The sequence below is a fragment of the Physella acuta genome, unplaced genomic scaffold, assembly GCF_028476545.2.
Source record: "Physella acuta isolate Inbredline_101_S28 unplaced genomic scaffold, ASM2847654v3 ptg000560l, whole genome shotgun sequence".
Taxonomy (NCBI): Eukaryota; Metazoa; Mollusca; class Gastropoda; family Physidae; genus Physella; species Physella acuta.
The window spans coordinates 653091-671757 of record NW_026732079.1 but is presented as its reverse complement, the minus strand read 5'-3'; the positions used below and the strand labels follow the sequence as shown (position 1 = coordinate 671757).

Here is an 18667-nt window from a genome sequence, read left to right as displayed (position 1 = left end):
CTTGAATGGTTCAGTAATTTGTGACTTCCAGTGTTTCTTCCAGACTTTTTTCTCCGGGGGGGGGGGGGGCACTTAAAATTTTCGGGGGGGGGGGGGGGCGGTAGACTTTCTTCGGGGGGGGGGGGGGGGCGGACACTGTTAAAAGTATATATTTTCTATATAAATTATATAAATTTCATTTCGTTCGGGGGGGGGGGGGGGTGGTAGAATTTTTTCGGGGGGCCAAGCCCCCCCCCCCCCCCCCCCCCCCGAAGAGATGCCTGGAAGAAACTCTGGTGACTTCACTTCTTCAAGAAAACATCTACTCTGTGCTAACTTGTAGCTTCTTTAATGCTGTTGTGGTGAAAATGATGGAATGATTAACTTGAAAGGTTGAAACAACTGAGTTTCCCTAAGGCCATTTAGATGAATTAACAAATTACCCAGCACACTTATAATACCACAGTGGCACAGAATTGTTTGAACCACCCCATCCCTAAATGACAGATATTTCACATTAAAGTACAGCTTTTCATACAAATGTGTTTTCAGTTTCAAATTTTTGTATGCCATATGAGCGTAATTTTATGTTATTGAACATAAATCATCTGACATGACTCTTTCACTCTCTCTCTCTCTAACACACACACATATATATACATACATTTTTTAGAAGACAAACCCCACCCCCCAATTGGTATTTTAACACTCACTTGTCCAAATAACAAGAACATTTTATTAGTGTTCAACAAATACAATATTGTATGTAATTTGTTGTGGTGAAACATATCTACAATAGTTACAACATATACAAAACAGTATTTTTACAACTGTATGGAGCAACAGATTAATTTAAAGCATGAAACTATTAAAAGTATAAACTTATTTAAGTGGCTAGTTTAAAGAATGTTACATCTTATTACCATTATTTACAACGTAAGCAATTTAAAAAATAATAGGCATTTAATACATTATTCTCGCCATAATTATAATTACCATTGAAAGAAAAATAACAACTGTAACAAGTTTTATTGAACAATCATAGCACCCACCCATCTCATCTCAGTCAGTCTCATCAACCATCAAAGAAAAATAATTGGACTGTTGTGGGTTGTCTCCCTTGGACAAGTACACTTTAAAAAATATTTACAAACATTTTTGAAAAAAAAATATGCTGGTCTTGTTTACAATTCAGTTCCACAAACTGGTCCAAAATATGATTCATATAAGAGTATGTTACTGTTCTGTTAGCTAACCTGTCTTTAGAGTTTTCAAATGTATGAACTATAGACACATTCATTGTTAAGTAATGACTAAAACTTAAAAGTTCTTTCTATCACAACCACATTGTAGCCCAAACAAAACAGTGTACTTGTATCTCTGACAAAACTCACTGAGATCTGACCATCTGTTACATGGAACATAATTAACTTTTTTGTATGCTAATTAAGTTTTAGCCATAATACCATGAGAGCAGAATTTCAGGGTCTGACAGTAAAGACAAGCTGATACAGAAAGATTTGAGAAGATGAGCAAGAAATTGCTGTATGAAAAAAAAGCCTCCTTTGTCTTTAGTTGTATCACAAAAAGTAGTTTCTTTGGTAATTTGATGTTTTTAGACTGTCAATCTAAGACTTTGATTTTTTCCTCTTCAACATGTCACCAACATCCACAGATTGCAGACCTACTAACCCACTTTTCTGTTAGATAAAACAAAATTCTTATTACAAAATTTTTCAAAAAATAAAGTAATTAAAACAACTTTAACTATATTTTTTTTTAAAAAGATAAAAAACTCAATTTGAATAATTACACTACATATCTAAGTATGTTAAAGAAACAAAATAATATAATGGATATGGGTCAAAGTTGGGAGTGTTCAGCAAATTATATGAAAGTTACATTTTTAGGTAAGGATAAGCATTCAGTTAACTAATAGCATCAGTATTATACACAGAAAGTTTGTTTATAATAACAGGGGATGGCGTGATCCAGTAGCACAATGCGTGCCTGCTAACCCAAAGATCTTGATTATTGGAACCCCCACAGACCCCTCATATCAAACCAGGTAGTGTAATTCAATGATAGAGGAAGCCTAACTCTAATTAGTAACATGGGTGTGGGATTTCTAAAATTATTAGCCCTGTTCCAATCTGCTTAACTAATGAGGAACAGCTTGAGCTAGTACTGACCGTAAGAGAGAGCTTATAGTTAGAATACATTAGGAGTGAGGACAGAATATTTACTTTTTCTTGGCCTTGCTGGGGGTGGGCACAGATGGAGAGAAGATATCCATGCTGGATATTGATCCGGGATCCTGGATGGTGGCATCATCCTGGCTGGAGTAGCTCCTGAGGATGGGCACCACCAGCTCCTGTGGGGTCTGGGGCACGTTGGACTGTGGTGTTATGGGGATGTTTGATGGAGGGTTAGGTAGCACCTCCGCAGCACTTCCTGGGTTTTCCAAGCCCTCTTCTGTAGAGCCAGCTTGTTTAGATCTGTAAGGTATCATTTTAAAAATTCATGTCACTGATGTTTCACTTAACAGAACAAATGTTAGTGAAGCAAAAGCAGCTGGAATGTCATGGGCACAACTTGAAAGAATTGCCTAAAATCTAATACAATAGAGAGGTGTGGTTACGTCCCTATGCTATGCAAGGGGTCCACGAGAATAAATAATAACGATGATGTTTGAATTGCATTTATAAGCAAAAGATTTTGGAGAATAAAATTAAAACTGAAATTCAATGTTTTTTTTTAATTGATTATTAATAATTAATTAAAATAAAAATTGAAATAATTAGAGTATAGCTGCAGCAATTACCTGGCATCTGCAGCATTACCCTTGGCTGTGTGCGACCATTTTGTGTCCACTTCTGTGGTCAGGCCAGTTGTTGTCTCATGCTCAACTGTTATCTCAAACTGGCCCAGGGCTGGGAAATAATGTATTCTAGTTTTAAAACAGTGTTAAGGATGGCTGAGTAAATAATATAATCAAGATAGGTTACACATGAGTAGTAGAGAGAGACATAATCAAGATGGGTTACACATAAAGTCAGCAAGGAAAAAATGGCTCAAGACAGTGAGCTATGGCAGCCAGTGAGCCCATATTCCAGCAAGATTGTGACCAGAGATGATTGTTGTGATGTGAGGACAGGGTCGACAATGAACCAACACGAAGTCCCTGTATAATTTACTTCTTTATTACTTGAAAGTACATACAAGACCTATGCTGCCTATTAGAGAATGGATCCCCAAACTTTCCTAACGCCCACCTTTTATACCCTACCTAACCTCTAAGTTTCCTGTGCTATATATCACTTCCCCCCAATAGTTTCTATGCTACAGAATTGTGTATATTATTTATTTACATTCTTTAATCTAAATATAACTACAATAGACTATAGTTTGAAGGGTACTGAAAACATATAAACAAAAGGGTCGCTACTCTAAATCTACCCTAATACTTATATGTAACAATCCTAACAATGATGATGGTCATCTTCCTGAATACCAGTAGGCCTTCTTCACCAACTTGGTGATACAAAATTGCCACAGTACATATTGTTAAAAAAAAATTGAAGATAATTAATACTTGGTTAATTAAATTAATTATATTGCAACAGCAGGTGGCAAGCCTTACAAGGATTTATGTAAATAAGGGACTTAAATGACACAAAATATAATTAAATGCAGTTCTTAGGCGGGGTTACATTTAATTAAATGACAATGAAATCCGAGGGTATGGAGTGTGTATAATCCTACAGTAATAAAACAAAGTGAATGCCTACATATGACAAATGTGAGAACTAACACCCCCAACAGGTGGTGAGATAAGTATGATCAGATAAGCAAATAGAGTCACAAGTGTTAGTTCCCTTTTGTGACTTAATTGGAAATGTGTAGGACAAAATATTTAATATGGTGCATGTTTTTTTAAAAGTTTCCATGACAACTAAAATAATTTTCAAATTATTTTTGCCTGTTTAAAGTACTTAATTTGAAACCCCAAAAAAGCCATTAAATTTTATATTATATATGAGGAAAAATGTACACTTTCCATCATAAAGGTATGTAACTAGACAGATTTTAAAAAGATTATTATCAGCTGGACCTACTTTCTATGTTTAGGAGTTGTTCTGCCTCATTGACTTCATCATTTTCATCAAGAAGTGGGAACTGAATTTCTGAGTTATATTCATCTTTGATGCTAGAGTGAGAAGAAAAGAAGATCAGTTAAATAATTAAACAAACTGACCATTGCACAATGTATCTAACAAACTGATCATTTCACAATGGATCAAACAAATTGATAGTATAACATACAACTTATAAAATAAACTGACCATGTGACATACAACTTATCAATCTGCCCACATCACAAACTGATAGTATCATATAAAAAGTATCAAGCAAATAGAACCTTTCACAAAGTACAAAACCACCTGACCATATAACAAGCTATGTCACCAATAAACTGACCGCATATAGTACACCTAATAAAAAAATGACTATATCACAACACATCAAACATATAATATCAAATACAACATCAAACACCAATTAACCGTATCACAATGAACAAAACAAACTGACCAAATCACATCAAACTTATCAAACAGACGGACCAAATCACATCCAACTTATCCAACAGATGGACCAAATCACATACAACTTATCCAACAGATGGACAAAATCACATCCAACTTATCCAACAGACAAACCAAATCACATACAACTTATCCAACAGACGAACCAAATCACATCCAACTTATCCAACAGACGAACCAAATCACATCCAACTTATCCAACAGACGAGCCAAATCACATCCAACTCATCCAACAAACTTACCGTATAACATGCAGCGTATCAGAACTGTTGGGCGACTGAGAACTCTGTTTGACTGGCTGCCGGCTCAGCTTGTTGTACTCTGCCATCAACAGCCGGCATTGTTCCTCCATCCTGTCCCTGTAGTTGATGACTCTCTGCTGGTAGAACTCATGGACACTCTGGACACTGCCAACACCCATCTCATGGAAAACTCTCTCCACTATGTCCTATACAAAGTACAATAAATGGAATTAAGGGAACATTCCTAACAATGCTCATCTCATGACTAATTCACTCCACTATGTCCAATAAAAAGTACAACCAATGGAATTAAAGTGCAAATTTCTATAAAAGTACAACAAATGGAATTAAAGGGCACATTCCTAACACTGCTAATCTCATGACTAATTCACTCCACTATGTCCTATACAAAGTACAACAAACCAATGGAATTAATGTGCAAATTTCTATAAAAGTACAACAAATGGAATTAAAGGGCACATTCCTAACACTGCTAATCTCATGACTAATTCACTCCACTATGTCCTATACAAAGTACAACAAACCAATGGAATTAATGTGCAAATTTCTATAAAAGTACAACAAATGGAATTAAAGGGCACATTCCTAACACTGCTAATCTCATGACTAATTCACTCCACTATGTCCTATACAAAGTACAACAAACCAATGGAATTAATGTGCAAATTTCTATAAAAGTACAACAAATGGAATTAAAGGGCACATTCCTAACACTGCTAATCTCATGACTAATTCACTCCACTATGTCCTATACAAAGTACAACAAACCAATGGAATTAATGTGCACATTTCTATAAAAGTACAACAAATGGAATTAAAGGGCACATTCCTAACACTGCCCATCTGACAGAAAAATCTCTTCTCCATGTCTGATACAATATACAAGAAAATAAATGGAATTAACTGGCACATTTATAAAAGTAAAAAAAAACACAACAGATAAAATTAAATCGTATGTTCCGAACACTGCCTATCGCATTGTAAACTCTCTACATTACATCTTATAACAAACTAGCCCTTGGTACCCGTTACATGTGAATTATAGGTAGATGTATTTAAATGTTATACAATTTTTAGAAGAATATTTTGTAGAATAGTTATTGGTCAAAACGCAATGTGCTTTACTACAGGTTTAACGATATTAGTGACAAAGCAAAGAAATAACTAAATAGCTTAAAGTTGGACACATTTAAAATAACATAGGCTACTAATGCCTATTTGAAAAAATAAAACCAAATTATATACAGTATTAGTCAACACAACATCATATTGAATGCACATATAGATTAAAAGACTTAAATGATTCCATTCGAAAACCGGCTTATCAATGGTATTTATGTTTTTTTTAAAAGTAATTTGTATTAGTTTTGGCAGAGGAAATTGTATAAATTTCATAAATTACGTCTTGATAAGTAAATCTATAGTTCTATATCAAATTTTAATACATTGTTCATTTCTTTGTATTCTAAAATTGGAAGATGCTACTGGTTTTGTGTACTTTCCGTAGTTCAAACATATGACATGTGATGTCATCGATTTTGGCGTTCTTGTCACAACTATAAACACTTCTACGGTTGCATAATTAAAATTGTTTTTCTACATTAGAATATGCCTTTATTTATTTTTTTTTTCTTTAAATAAAATTTTGTTTAAACATTTAAAACATCTACCATATTATTTTCAACAAAAGAATGTATCAAGTTCTCCATATATCGCTGAAGATTCTGATGTGATATCCTGCGAAAATATTTTGCGGACAGAGAGAGAGAGAAGTGCGCACATGGGCTTTTTATATATTAAGATGTTACAAACATAAATAAACAACACAGCAACTGTTAAGAAATTCAAAGCAAAAACTAAGTACAATATTTTGCCATAACTTTGCGTTTTCTTTCCCTATCTGACTGAAACAAATCGATAATGATTAACAGTGAAGGCACTAGCAAGGATACTATGATGAGAGGTGAACCATACAAGCCTCATATGATTGGAAAACCAACATTGCTCATAATGTTATTTTAAATTCCCAAATACTATCACAAAATTATTACCAGGATTCAACAGCCAGTACAACATCTTTGGTCTAGTGATCTCCCTTTTCCCATACATTTCTACATCTTTGGTCTAGTGATCTCCCTTTTCCCATACATTTCTACATCTTTGGTCTAGTGATCTCTCCTTTCCCATACATTTCTACTGGCATTACCTTCACACAAACAACATCACTGATATAATATGAAAACGTTTAACACTCTGCAACCAGCTGACAAATAAAATTATAAAAATTAAGAAGTAGAAAAATAACAAACACACCTATAGGATAAATCTAAACAATACCACAACTTGAGAGATGAAAATAAAACCAAACTAACAGGAAATCCACCTGATCCATACACCGCCCTCCTGTCAGCTGCCACTCCCAGGTGCTTGGTAAATTGTATGAGGAACTCTTGGCACACATCTGTCAGGGTCTCTAATACAGAGTCCGCAGTAGCTGTGGTGGGTATAAACAGGCAAGTTGTATTTATCAAAAGAAAATTGGAGGCACTGTTAGGGACATAATAGACAAGTTAGATTTAACAAATGCAGTTAAGGGGTGCTGTTAAGGAAAAAAACAGGCAAGTTGTATTTATCAAATGAAGATTCGAGGTACTGTCAGGGACATACATAGGCTTTTTGTATTTATCAACTGCAGATTGGGGGCCCTGATAGGGACTATACATAGACTTGTTGTATTTATCAAATGCAGTTTAAAGGTGCTGTTAAGGATAAAAATAGACAAGTTGTATCTATGGAATGCACAGTGAAGGCACAGTTAAAGACTAGTTGTTTTTGTAATCAAATGCACTTTGGAGATGTGTTAGGGATAAATTTAAAAAATAAGATGTAGCAATTTATGTATCACAGTCTGATATGCTGTTAAGGATATAAACAGACTGGCAACAATTATTTAACATATTCTGGAGAAAAGCCCAACTTACTGTCAAATGAGAGATGAGCACAGATTGCAGCTGTTGAGCGTCTCAGTAGCTTTCTGCATGTTATTTCATCAATAGGTGCTGGGGCTTTGCCAACACCTCTCACAAAATCACTAAAAATAGTGAAAGGTTAAACCACACTATTTTATTTGTTCAAATAATTTGTAACTTTTCTCAAAGTTTTAATACTATTGTGATTATAGATCTAAGTTACATGCATTTAAAAGTAGGTTTATTTTCTGTTTTTTAAAAAAAAGCAGACAGCAGCATATTAAAAATAGTTTTAAAAAAAAGAACTTATAATAAGAATGAACATAAAAGTTAAAATTATATTTTTGTGTCAAAATATCTATCTGCAGCAAGTAGACCTAAGTACAAAAATTGTTAGGGAGAAAGCAGCTTCATTATAAAAACAGAAAACTATGATATATTTACAAATGATAAATAAATATCATAAATGGGTGTAAATGAATAATGCCAAAATGCTGGTCCTACTTACGTTTGATACTCTTCTTCTGTAAAATACTTTTGTCTAGATCTGTCTCTTATTGGTGGACCATCATACTGAGGAACTTGACCAACTGTTGTCAACCCACTTTCTACTTCCTGTTTCTGAAATGGTAAAAATTACACATACAGCATATATATATATATATATATGCTAAAACCTGTTAATGAACTTAATGTCACTATAACTATAAAGAAGGTCACACTTACAGTATCTTGCTGCAGAGCTGAGATAGCTGCCTTCAATTTCTTGATGTGTTGGATCAAGCGTATTGTGTGAATCACCAAGGGATCCATCTGAAAGTGTTCACTAGGCAGGACTCTGGTAATTAAAATGAAATACAGGTAAAAGAAAAACTTTAATTGAAATAAGTAATTTTATCAAATGACAGTGGGGGTTATACATATGTTAATAAAATTAAAAAAATGTATATAGTGCTAAAATGAAATCTAAAACTAAGTATTTACCACCAAACAAAGATTACAAAATGTATTAACAATACTAAAGCTATTTTTTTTCCCTTTATTATAGCCATTTTAAATCGAAGTGACTACTCGGAAGAAGATTTTTCTCCCCAATGTCTCCACTTAGTCGGCAAAAGATAGCTCTACGCATGTGCAGTGACCTATGGCTAGGGTTAGGGCTAGAATGAGGGTTAGGGGTAGGATTAGGGATAGGATTAGGAGTAGGGTTAGGGATAGGATTAGGAGTAGGGTTAGGGATAGGATTAGGGTTAGGGATAGGATTAGGGTTAAAGTTCTGCATGTGTATCTTATTCCGGCTAGCATATATAAATATTTTACCATTTGTTTTAGGAACCTAAATTTAAAAAAAAAGAAAAATAAGTATGAAGAAGGTACATACTCATTTGTAGGTGGGTGGTGTCTGCTCGATGGCTGGTGTAGGAGAGGTCCCTCAATATCCAGTGGCCTGGGCTTTGTTATCTGTTCTCTCTCTAAGGCTGCAATTCCAGACTCAGTGTCTGCCACTTGAGGGATTTCTCCCCAGTAACCATTTCCATTTGCCATACTTTATCTTTGTTTATGATCCTAATTCATACTGCATAAATATATGTGTAAATCCTGTCAATTCTAAGGTACCAAATTTAAATTAGCGTTGTTATAATGTTAATAGTGAATAATTTAATATAGATCTATGTGTATACTGAATTAGTAGAATCTAAATAATTCTAATCAGATTATCAGACTAGTAAATTATCTCTAGAGTCTAGTGACGCTAGCCTATCAGTATCAGTATTGGTAATCTATCGTTTTTTAAAATCGCCTGCGGCTAGTAATGTCTGAAAAAGTTACCTCATTGTCAAGGCTTTAATAGAAGTATATTGTGATATATTTGTGTCAAATATAGATGAATAATAAACCTAAATCAAAGGCTAAATATATCAATATAGGCAAGAAATTAACTTTAAACAGCAGTGTTTGCGAGCAGGATTTGCTATATAAAAAGCGGCCATCTGTAAGTTAGAGTGGCTTCCCCTGAATCTTGCGCTATAAGTTTACAATTTAAAAAAAAACAAGATGGCTGCTATAGTAAATGAGCATGGTTGCATCTGTTGGAAACATCGCTAGTCTTCATTTATTACTGAAACTTTTTTATTCAATTATTGTTTAAAAACAGGTAGACAATACAATAACGAAGTATCTACTCGGAATAAGATTTTTCGGCAAAAGATAGTTCTGCGCATGCGCAGTGACCTATGGCTAGGGTTAGGGCTAGAATGAGGGTTAGGGGTAGGATTAGGGATAGGGTTAGGGATAGGATTAGGGCTAGGGTTAGGGATAGGATTAGGGCTAGGGTTAGGATTAGGGATAGGATTAGGGATAGGGTTAAGGATAGGATTAGGGTTGGTATTAGGGTTCTGCGGTTGTAAACACACGCATGCGCAGTACCATCGAAAACATCGCCGCTAAGGCAAGTCGTAGTTTCTCTCCATTGCGCATGCGTATCGCATGCGTATCTTATTCCGACTAGAATCGGCCATACAATAATCAATACATACAATGAAAAAAGGAAACATTTTTGTATTTTTCTAAACTCTAAACATAAATCCTCCTCAAAATGTGAAATAATTATTAAAATTTAAGGAGTCACCTGTTTTTCACATTACTAGATCTAGAACTAGATCTAGATCTAATCTAGTCGCGGGAGAATATACGTATAAAAAACGATAGATTACCTCAGTCAGTATCAGTTATAGAACTAGATCTATATAATTTATAATTTTACATCAGTAGTATTAGTATCATGATTCATTCATGATTCATTATGATAATTTAATAATTTTATCTATTGTTAATTTGATCTCATCAGTAACGGTGGGGGGGTGGGGGGAATGTCTGCAGCCCTATGCCGTGAGAGAGGAGCGTTACCTATCTATATTTTTTAGTCCATTTAGGCCTATTCTAAGAGGTACAGACGGCTAGTCTTTCAATTACTTTGGCCTAAACCAGCAAAAATAATAATGTAATAAAAATATTAAAATAGGCCTAAACCTCAAAAGTTCGAAAGCTTCCTGGGCGCTTCCATCTTTGAAACGCGTCTCGCACTGAATAATAAAGGTCTAGACAAGATTAAAAGAAATCTACAAGTCTTAGATCTAGTTATTATTATAATGAAACAGTTAAATAAATTTTAAAAAATCGTGTTTCCATCCGATTAAATAAAAATACATATATAAACGCTTTTTAAAATAAAACACTATAGAGCAATTAACCGCGACTATGCGGTGTCATGGAAACAAGATTTACTAATGGCGGCCTTTACTAAACATTTTGTTTTAATACTGAGCAAACGAGTTAAATGTTTTTGAAAAAGTCACAATATAGACATTAAAACAATAGCAGGTAACTTATAAAGTTCTCCCATGTTCGTATGAATATAGATCTATAGCTCAACATAAGTTTGTCGCATTTCAACTTTAGATTATTTAAATAATAATACTTTAAACTTTAAAATTTAAAAACTGGACGAAAGATGACAAGCTGCGAGGAAATCAAGGATCAGGAAATTTATTTGTTGTCATGTTGTTGTTTGTATTTTCCCGTTAAGCCACATAAATGACAAAGGTTATATTTAGTCTAGACCTAGATTAGTTAGTAGTGTATGATGTAGGCCTAGGCCTAATTAGTAATTAATAGTAAAATTATTGTATGTTGAACAATAAAACAAACCCAAAGCTTTCAAAGTAGATAAACTTATTTTTATTATTATTTTAAATTTTATAAAACTAAAATGGTAAAAGTAAAAACCCCTTGATCTTGTCATAACACCCTCGATCTTGTCACAAACTTAACGGATCCTTCAGCTAAAGCCTATTACAGTATCACACCAGTAACACCGAAACAGCAAATCAGTGTTTTAGAGAAGTCTACAATGATTTAATAAATTATTATAATATCATTCTTAGAGCTCAGAGTAAGACTATTTTATATCATTGATAGACTGTTTTATAGACCTTCTAAAATGTAGCCCAGTAGACCTAGCAGGCTACAGTGCTAGCAGAATATTAAAATTAATAATTTTATGTAGGCCCTGGCGAGGAATAGGCTCACAACAACAACAAAATTATGTCATAATTAGTCATTATTATGCAAGCTGAGAAAGTAGTCAACTTATTAAGCCCTAGTTAGTTATCTAGCTACAGTTAGTATTTATAATTTGCTAATAGTTGTTTCCTTGTGAGTGTTTTAAGTTGAGGATAATATTTTCCTGTTTATTTTAAGTAATCAGATTTAGTAACAATATTTCTCAATTAGAAAAATTAAAAAAAGTCCACCTTTTTAAAAATAATATATTACTACCTTCTAGGCCTATACCTATAACATTAACAATTAATTAATAATTAAAATAATTAGGCTAATAAATAGGACTAAACTTTTTTTTTCTCAATCTACACTATTCTTTAAATTTGTAATTAATATGCAAAATAATACAAATCAATACAGTATAATAATATAAGCAAATCTATTTCAAAACAGAAAATGGCAGCCATTTTACCAGCAATCAAAAGTACGACTGGTAGTTCTCCATCATATGGAAAGCCAAACCAAGGTCAAATGCCAAAGACTGGAGAACGATTAAAAAATATCCAAGGACGCAGAGATAGACAAGCTGCAGAAAAAAGTGCACAATTAAGAAGCCAGTTACCATTTCTGCGGAAACAAGACATTGCTAAGTATATATACATTTTTAAAATGAATATAATTTGAAAATGAATAGTCATACAGTAGCCGAGTCATGTAATAGTCTATGATATAAAGTAAAGTCAAAAAATTTAATGATGACTAGCTTTTCTCAGTTTCTTAAACAAAAAATTCTTAAAGTATTGCATATGTTTATTATTTATTAAAACATTTTTCATTTTAGTATGTTTAAATAAAAACATTTCTATCTCTTTGTATTATAGGTTTCGCAACTCTTACAAACACAATTTATGTCTGGATATGTTGACTGAGGGATATCATCTATCATTTTGTGAGTTAATTAATCTTATACACCAACAACATGAGCGAAGAGAGGCGGCAGGGCCAGAGTCATTTTTATGGACAAAGCCTGTGCTACCAGATCAGCCTGAAAAATTAGACATGATGAAGATGTATTTAACAAGAGCTGAAGCTGCAAGCCGACTTGGTTAGTAAAAAAGCAGTAAAAAATTGTTTATCCAAGTAGCGACCTATTTAAATTCTGTATAATTTCATAATTTCACGGTCAATGGCACACCTTATAGCTTTTTGTGACAATAATGATTTGCTGTGTTAATTCACCTATCACTAAGACTATTTGACAAAATGTGCTTGCATATGACAATGAAAAATGGCCTCTAATATCTAATTCAGTAGGTATAATTGTAATAAATTTCAAGTTAAATTAACAATTTAAAAATAACAATATGTTCCTTACTTCCACATGCAATTTGAAGATTTTGTTTTAACATGTTAATCTCATACATGAAAAATTTTATTTTTAGGTAATTTTGCTGAAGAATACCACTCACGCTACGACTTAGCTCAAGTTTTTAAAGACAATCCCGATGACCAGTGGCTAGCTGATCATGTGTTTTCAACCTGCCTTGAAGTAGCTAAAAAAGTTTCAACCGATGGAGGGAAAATGCAGTCAGAAGGGCATTGCAATGTGGGGCTGTGTTTACAGAAAAGTAGTAAGTTATAAAGGCTTTGATGTCATGATTTGCTTGCCTAGGTGGTTTAAACAAGTGGTTAAAATGGTCTAAATAAATGATCTGCTTCTGAAGAATTGGTTCCTACCAAAGAAACCTTTAAAAAATGTTAACTGAAAATTCTATTAAATTATTTTTTTTTTTCTACTTCCCTACTGTCATAAAACAAATAAAATTTCCATTGCTGTTTACATAAAAAGACAATATAAAAGACAATATATCATTAGTAAAACAGTAGATTATGGGACAGCATGGTCTAGTTGTAGAGAGCTAGACTTCTAACCCCAAAGTATTGAGCTTGAATCCTGGTCCATGTTTGAAGAATGTCCCTGAATCCATCTATCTCTGATGGGTACCTAACTCATGTTAGGCAAACAAAAATGCTGCTGGGCATAATGCTGACCACACTATCCCTTCAAATGCCGAGGTCTCTGAAACAGATGAACTACTTCATCTGCCCCATTTGTCTTGGGCACTAATGGAAGAAAGAAAGAAAAGAAAACAGTAAACAGTAGATTACAAAGCTCTGATATAATGGAAACTCAATTAAAAATAGATTTCATTATGCAGGGAACTACAGAGAAGCTGCAAAACATTTTGAAGCATACTACAAGCTAGCACAGAACCACAAGCAGGACTGGAAAATGACCAATGGGACAAGCTTTTACTCTGATGCCTGCATCAAACTTTACCACATCTACACAATCATCGGCACTGAGCTGGGACGCACTGCGGAGCAAGAAGACAAAGAGGTATCGCTTGAAACCCTCAAACAAGCTTTAGAGATGGCCAAAAATAGTAAGTCTAACTTGTTCAACTTTGTTTTAATTAATTAATTCTTTTGTTTAAATACAATTGGTCAATTAAAAGTTTACAGTTACAATAGTTAGGTTATTAAATATATTGAAAAAAAAACAGCCATACAAACACAACTGTCGTTTTACTGTTTTAGTAATGAATTAAAGACTTGGGTTGAATGTTTCTTTATTGATTGTCATGTTTTCATACTCTTTTATTTTGATGAGTTTGTGTAGGACTGATTTACTCTATCAAAAACATACACATTACTTCACAACAAAAAACATAGAAAAAATATCTGTAAACATTACAATCATATATAATGATACCACTTTCTCAACTAACCCAAACTCTATGGTGTCTTTCAGTATAGCTAACTAATAATTGCCCACCTTTAATGCTTTTATTGTTTAAATAAAACTTTACAATTAATTAAAGGCCAAGATAAGAAATTAGAAGGTGAGGCATCCTACAACTTGGGCATGGCCTATCAGAAAATAAATGAGTTGGACACAGCGCTGTCTGTAAGTATAAAACATTACATCCAAAATGTTTGTACATCTCCGATTAGACATGTACAGCAGTCAGATAATTGATTATGTGCTTGAAATATTAACAGAAATTAATATAATTTTTTTCTAAATTCCAGCATTTATTTAACTTCTACGAATCTTGTCAAGGTGATAGTAACAGTGAAGGCATTGGCAGGGCCTGTGATTCTATTGCTAAGATATACGCACGGTAAACACATAAAGAGATTTCTTAATACAATTAATGTAAAGCAATCATTTAAAACAATATTTAATCTTCTATTACCAAACTATAATTTATGGTAAACTAAAAAAGAATAATTTTTAAATTATTCATTGAAATTAAATGTGTAGAAACAATGTTAACTGTATTTTTATTATTTTTGAAAAAAATAGAAATTCTAATTTATAAGTATGGTAAACTAAAAAATTAATTTTTAAGCTTGTTTTAACAATATTTACTATAACTATAATTACTATTAATAATTATATTACTATGATATTTATGTATGGTTAAAAAAAGCTTAAAGTTTGAATAATGTCCCTTATTTAAATAAAAATAAGTTATTTAAAACTAACATTTTGTATGATTATAATTACTAAGCTTATAATATATGTAAATATGTCTAAATGGTTAGTTCTTTTTTTTCCACTGCTTGGTTTTATATAAAAAGAAATTAATATTTGTTTGTTTGACTAAACTTTTAAAATATTTTTTTCTTAGTCAAGGCAACAAAGAGAAAAGTGTTGAATTTTTAAAAAGATTTGTTGAGCTAACAGAAAAGACAGGTTTAGAGAAAGAATACTGTTTGGCATGTCACAATTTAGGAAATGTTTGTAATTCTGTGGTAAGCAGTTTATCTAGCAGTTTATTTCATTCACGATTTTTCTGTTGAAATTATCATAAATTTTAGCTGAAATTAAAAGTGAGCTGTTAAGAAATGTTTATTTTTTAATTTATTTATCATTCAAAGATTAAGAACTGTACATTTATTTCAACTCACTAGGGTAATTATGATGAAGCAACTGAATACTTCAGCAAGGCCTACAACATCTCTCGTGCACTGGCTGACCCAGAATCAACAAACGTAAACAGAGTCCAATATGGCATTGCCATGGCCCACAGGATGATGGGTAAATTTGCCAACCACATTGTTGTTGGTGACAGAACCTGCATAACCAGACTAGCTGAATGGAAGAGCGTGAGAGCCGATGAGTTTAGCAAACCAATACCTGACACAGGTCTGTTTTTGTTCTTCAATCACTTTTTAAAATTTAATAACTTATATAACTGATACAGTTACTAGCAAAAAGGAGGGTGGCATGGTCGGGTTAGTAAAGATCTGAGTTTGAACCCTGAGGAGATGAGACTTGATACCCGGGGACAGGACAGCAACTTATCTTGGGGAGAAAACTCCAAAGTAAAACAACTACCACTTTGTAGTTTGTTCTTGAATGGACCAAGGCTATGGAAGCGAATTCCAGAGAGAATCGTAGGCTGAAATTAGTGTCAAAGAGCAGATATGGCACATAACATGTTGAGATGTAATACTTAATTGCGTTGGAGGGAATCCCTTCCAACACTAGAATTAAGAAGAACCAAGAAGAAAGAAGAAGAAATACATAAATTACTCTTTAAGCATAAGTCGATAGGTCAAATATAGTGGAAAAAGTACTTAAGTTACATTTTTTCAAAAATGAGTTAAGACCGGTATATTATTTGATTACCTCCCCTTAACCATCCCTGGATATTTGGGCCATGGAAAAAGTAGTGTAGTAGCTTGATTCAAATACTCTGTATCTGCTGTTTTGGTATTTCAGCTTCAATTTAAAAACTTTGCACTCATTTTTCTCAAAACTCTCAATATACACTTAAGTACTTTTTCCACTGAGCCCTTCATATAGTTTATCTATTTAATTGGTTATGTAATTTTAGCCATTGTTTACAATTTAAAACAGCAGCTACATATACTAATAAAATGGTTTAACATTTATGAAAAAGTTTCTGTAATAAAATGAAATCCATGATTAGAATGGTACCTATAATCTGATTCTACAACATTTGTAAATGTATTTTACATTTGTTTACATCACATTTAAAGAAATTTTATTTTAAAATCTTTAAAATAAATGCTATTCAACATTTTTACTTCATTTTTATCTAAGTACAACTGGCAATTCTCATATTTTAATATGTTTTACAGTGCCAGGTGCTGCTTACCATGTTGTGCTCCCACCTCCTCCAGAAGATACCAACACAGAAGAATCAGTTGGTGAAGCATCTACTGAAGCCACTGCCTCAGAAGCTGCTAAGACTGAAGAAGAAGAAGATAACAAAACTGAATAAATAATTAACTTCTGGGATTGGAAAAAAGATTTCAGTGATATTAAATCAATCATGTGCACGTCCCAATCTTTTCCTCTGCATTGTTAATTATTGTACTAATTATAGATACCCGTTTATCTACATTTTATTTGGATCATAAATGATAGGATTATAAAGCCATAAGGCAAAGGGAAAAAAGAATGTTGAAAAAATCAACACCAAGATACATGAATGTTCACATGTGCAAAAGATGAATTACAATTTACAGAAGATAAAATAATGAATGAGACCATATCATTTTCGCATTACGCTATTGATGATGATTGTATTCCTATAGAAAGATTTGTAACTAGCATACATTCTTTTCTTTTTTAGTTACAAAAATAAAATTGTAAAGCCAAAAAATGATAGCATTCCAAGTAATATAATTATGTACAAATAAAATAACTTGTGATTGACTAAGAATACATTTATATAGAGATATACTGGATTAAGTAAGTCACATTTTGTTATTTATTTTTTGTGATCTGTTTGCCAGTACAAAAGTATTTTTTTGTTTTTACTACAGTATTTTTTTACAATGAAGTTAAAGACTTATTATTGATTCTGTTTAATATAACTAATTATGTAACCAGATATTTAAAATAGACTTTTTAAAAAAAAAATAAAAGTAATGTTAAATGCACGACAGTGATTTTTAAAATCAGAACATCATTGTCATCAGTTTTACCATGCAAAGTAGCAGATGTTTTCAAAAAAGGTACATTTGTCTATAAAATCTTAATATTATTGCAAACTTACAAAAACAGTTAGATTTTATATTTAAAGTAGGGCCTATTCTAAAATTGGAATTTGTTGCTTTACATGCTTACTTTGTAATGCAGCATACTAGGTTATATAGCTTTTATAGGAAATAAATAGTTTATTGACATTGAGAGTAATTTCACCTTGTTATGTAATATAATGAATTTGGAGAAAATGTCAATAATATTTCAGAAACTAATAAAATGTTTATAGAGACAATGAGAATTCTTTCAATTTTAACTTGTAAATATTTTTAGAAGTCTAGCAAAACAAATAATATTTGAGAAACTAATAAAAATGTGAATCAGTTTTATCTATTGTTAATTAAAATATCCAAATATGTTTTCTATGTATTGTTTGTCTCCAGTTTACTTTTAGAATGTTATTTATTAACTGTACAGAGAATTGTGCAAAAATATAAATATATCAAACATTAAGAGAATATAATTTTTAAAACAATACAAAACAACTCTTAATTTAAAAATGTCTAAAAAAATCATGATTCAGTTTTATATCTATCATGTTAACACTTACACAACCACTCAACTCTATTTTAATATAAATTGATATTGATAAGCTGTTTATTTAAAGGAAAATTCAAAACAAATTAACATTTATAGTTGAATTAATATAGACTATGCTTACTTTAAAATTATGATACTTTAAAGCTAATTATT

General features: G+C 32.4%; 2 protein-coding genes across 4 annotated transcripts; one reads left to right on the top strand and one right to left on the bottom strand.

Annotated features, from left to right (window-relative positions):
- Nucleotides 1-703: 703 nt before the first annotated feature.
- On the bottom strand, nucleotides 704-10910 carry LOC131946422 (STAGA complex 65 subunit gamma-like). Of its 3 annotated transcripts, none has more exons than XM_059307174.1 (11): nucleotides 10852-10910; nucleotides 9203-9387; nucleotides 8548-8659; nucleotides 8330-8442; nucleotides 7834-7943; nucleotides 7225-7346; nucleotides 4832-5037; nucleotides 4098-4189; nucleotides 2804-2912; nucleotides 2226-2477; nucleotides 704-1679 (listed from the first exon to the last, which is right to left on the bottom strand). In XM_059307174.1, the coding sequence occupies exons 2-11, from the start codon at nucleotides 9364-9366 to the stop codon at nucleotides 1667-1669; spliced, it is 1293 nt and encodes a 430-aa protein (XP_059163157.1). In that variant the 5' UTR covers nucleotides 9367-9387; nucleotides 10852-10910; the 3' UTR covers nucleotides 704-1666. The 3 variants fall into 3 exon arrangements, with proteins under 3 accessions (XP_059163157.1, XP_059163158.1, XP_059163156.1); XM_059307175.1 differs by having other exon boundaries at nucleotides 9203-9397; nucleotides 10852-10906; XM_059307173.1 differs by having other exon boundaries at nucleotides 9203-9420; nucleotides 10852-10895.
- Nucleotides 10911-11071: 161 nt separating this feature from the next.
- Nucleotides 11072-18303, top strand: LOC131946421 (tetratricopeptide repeat protein 29). Its single transcript, XM_059307172.1, has 10 exons — nucleotides 11072-11202; nucleotides 12337-12533; nucleotides 12765-12988; nucleotides 13326-13514; nucleotides 14103-14330; nucleotides 14769-14854; nucleotides 14980-15071; nucleotides 15585-15708; nucleotides 15868-16102; nucleotides 17065-18303. The coding sequence occupies exons 2-10, from the start codon at nucleotides 12340-12342 to the stop codon at nucleotides 17205-17207; spliced, it is 1515 nt and encodes a 504-aa protein (XP_059163155.1). The 5' UTR covers nucleotides 11072-11202; nucleotides 12337-12339; the 3' UTR covers nucleotides 17208-18303.
- Nucleotides 18304-18667: the final 364 nt, after the last annotated feature.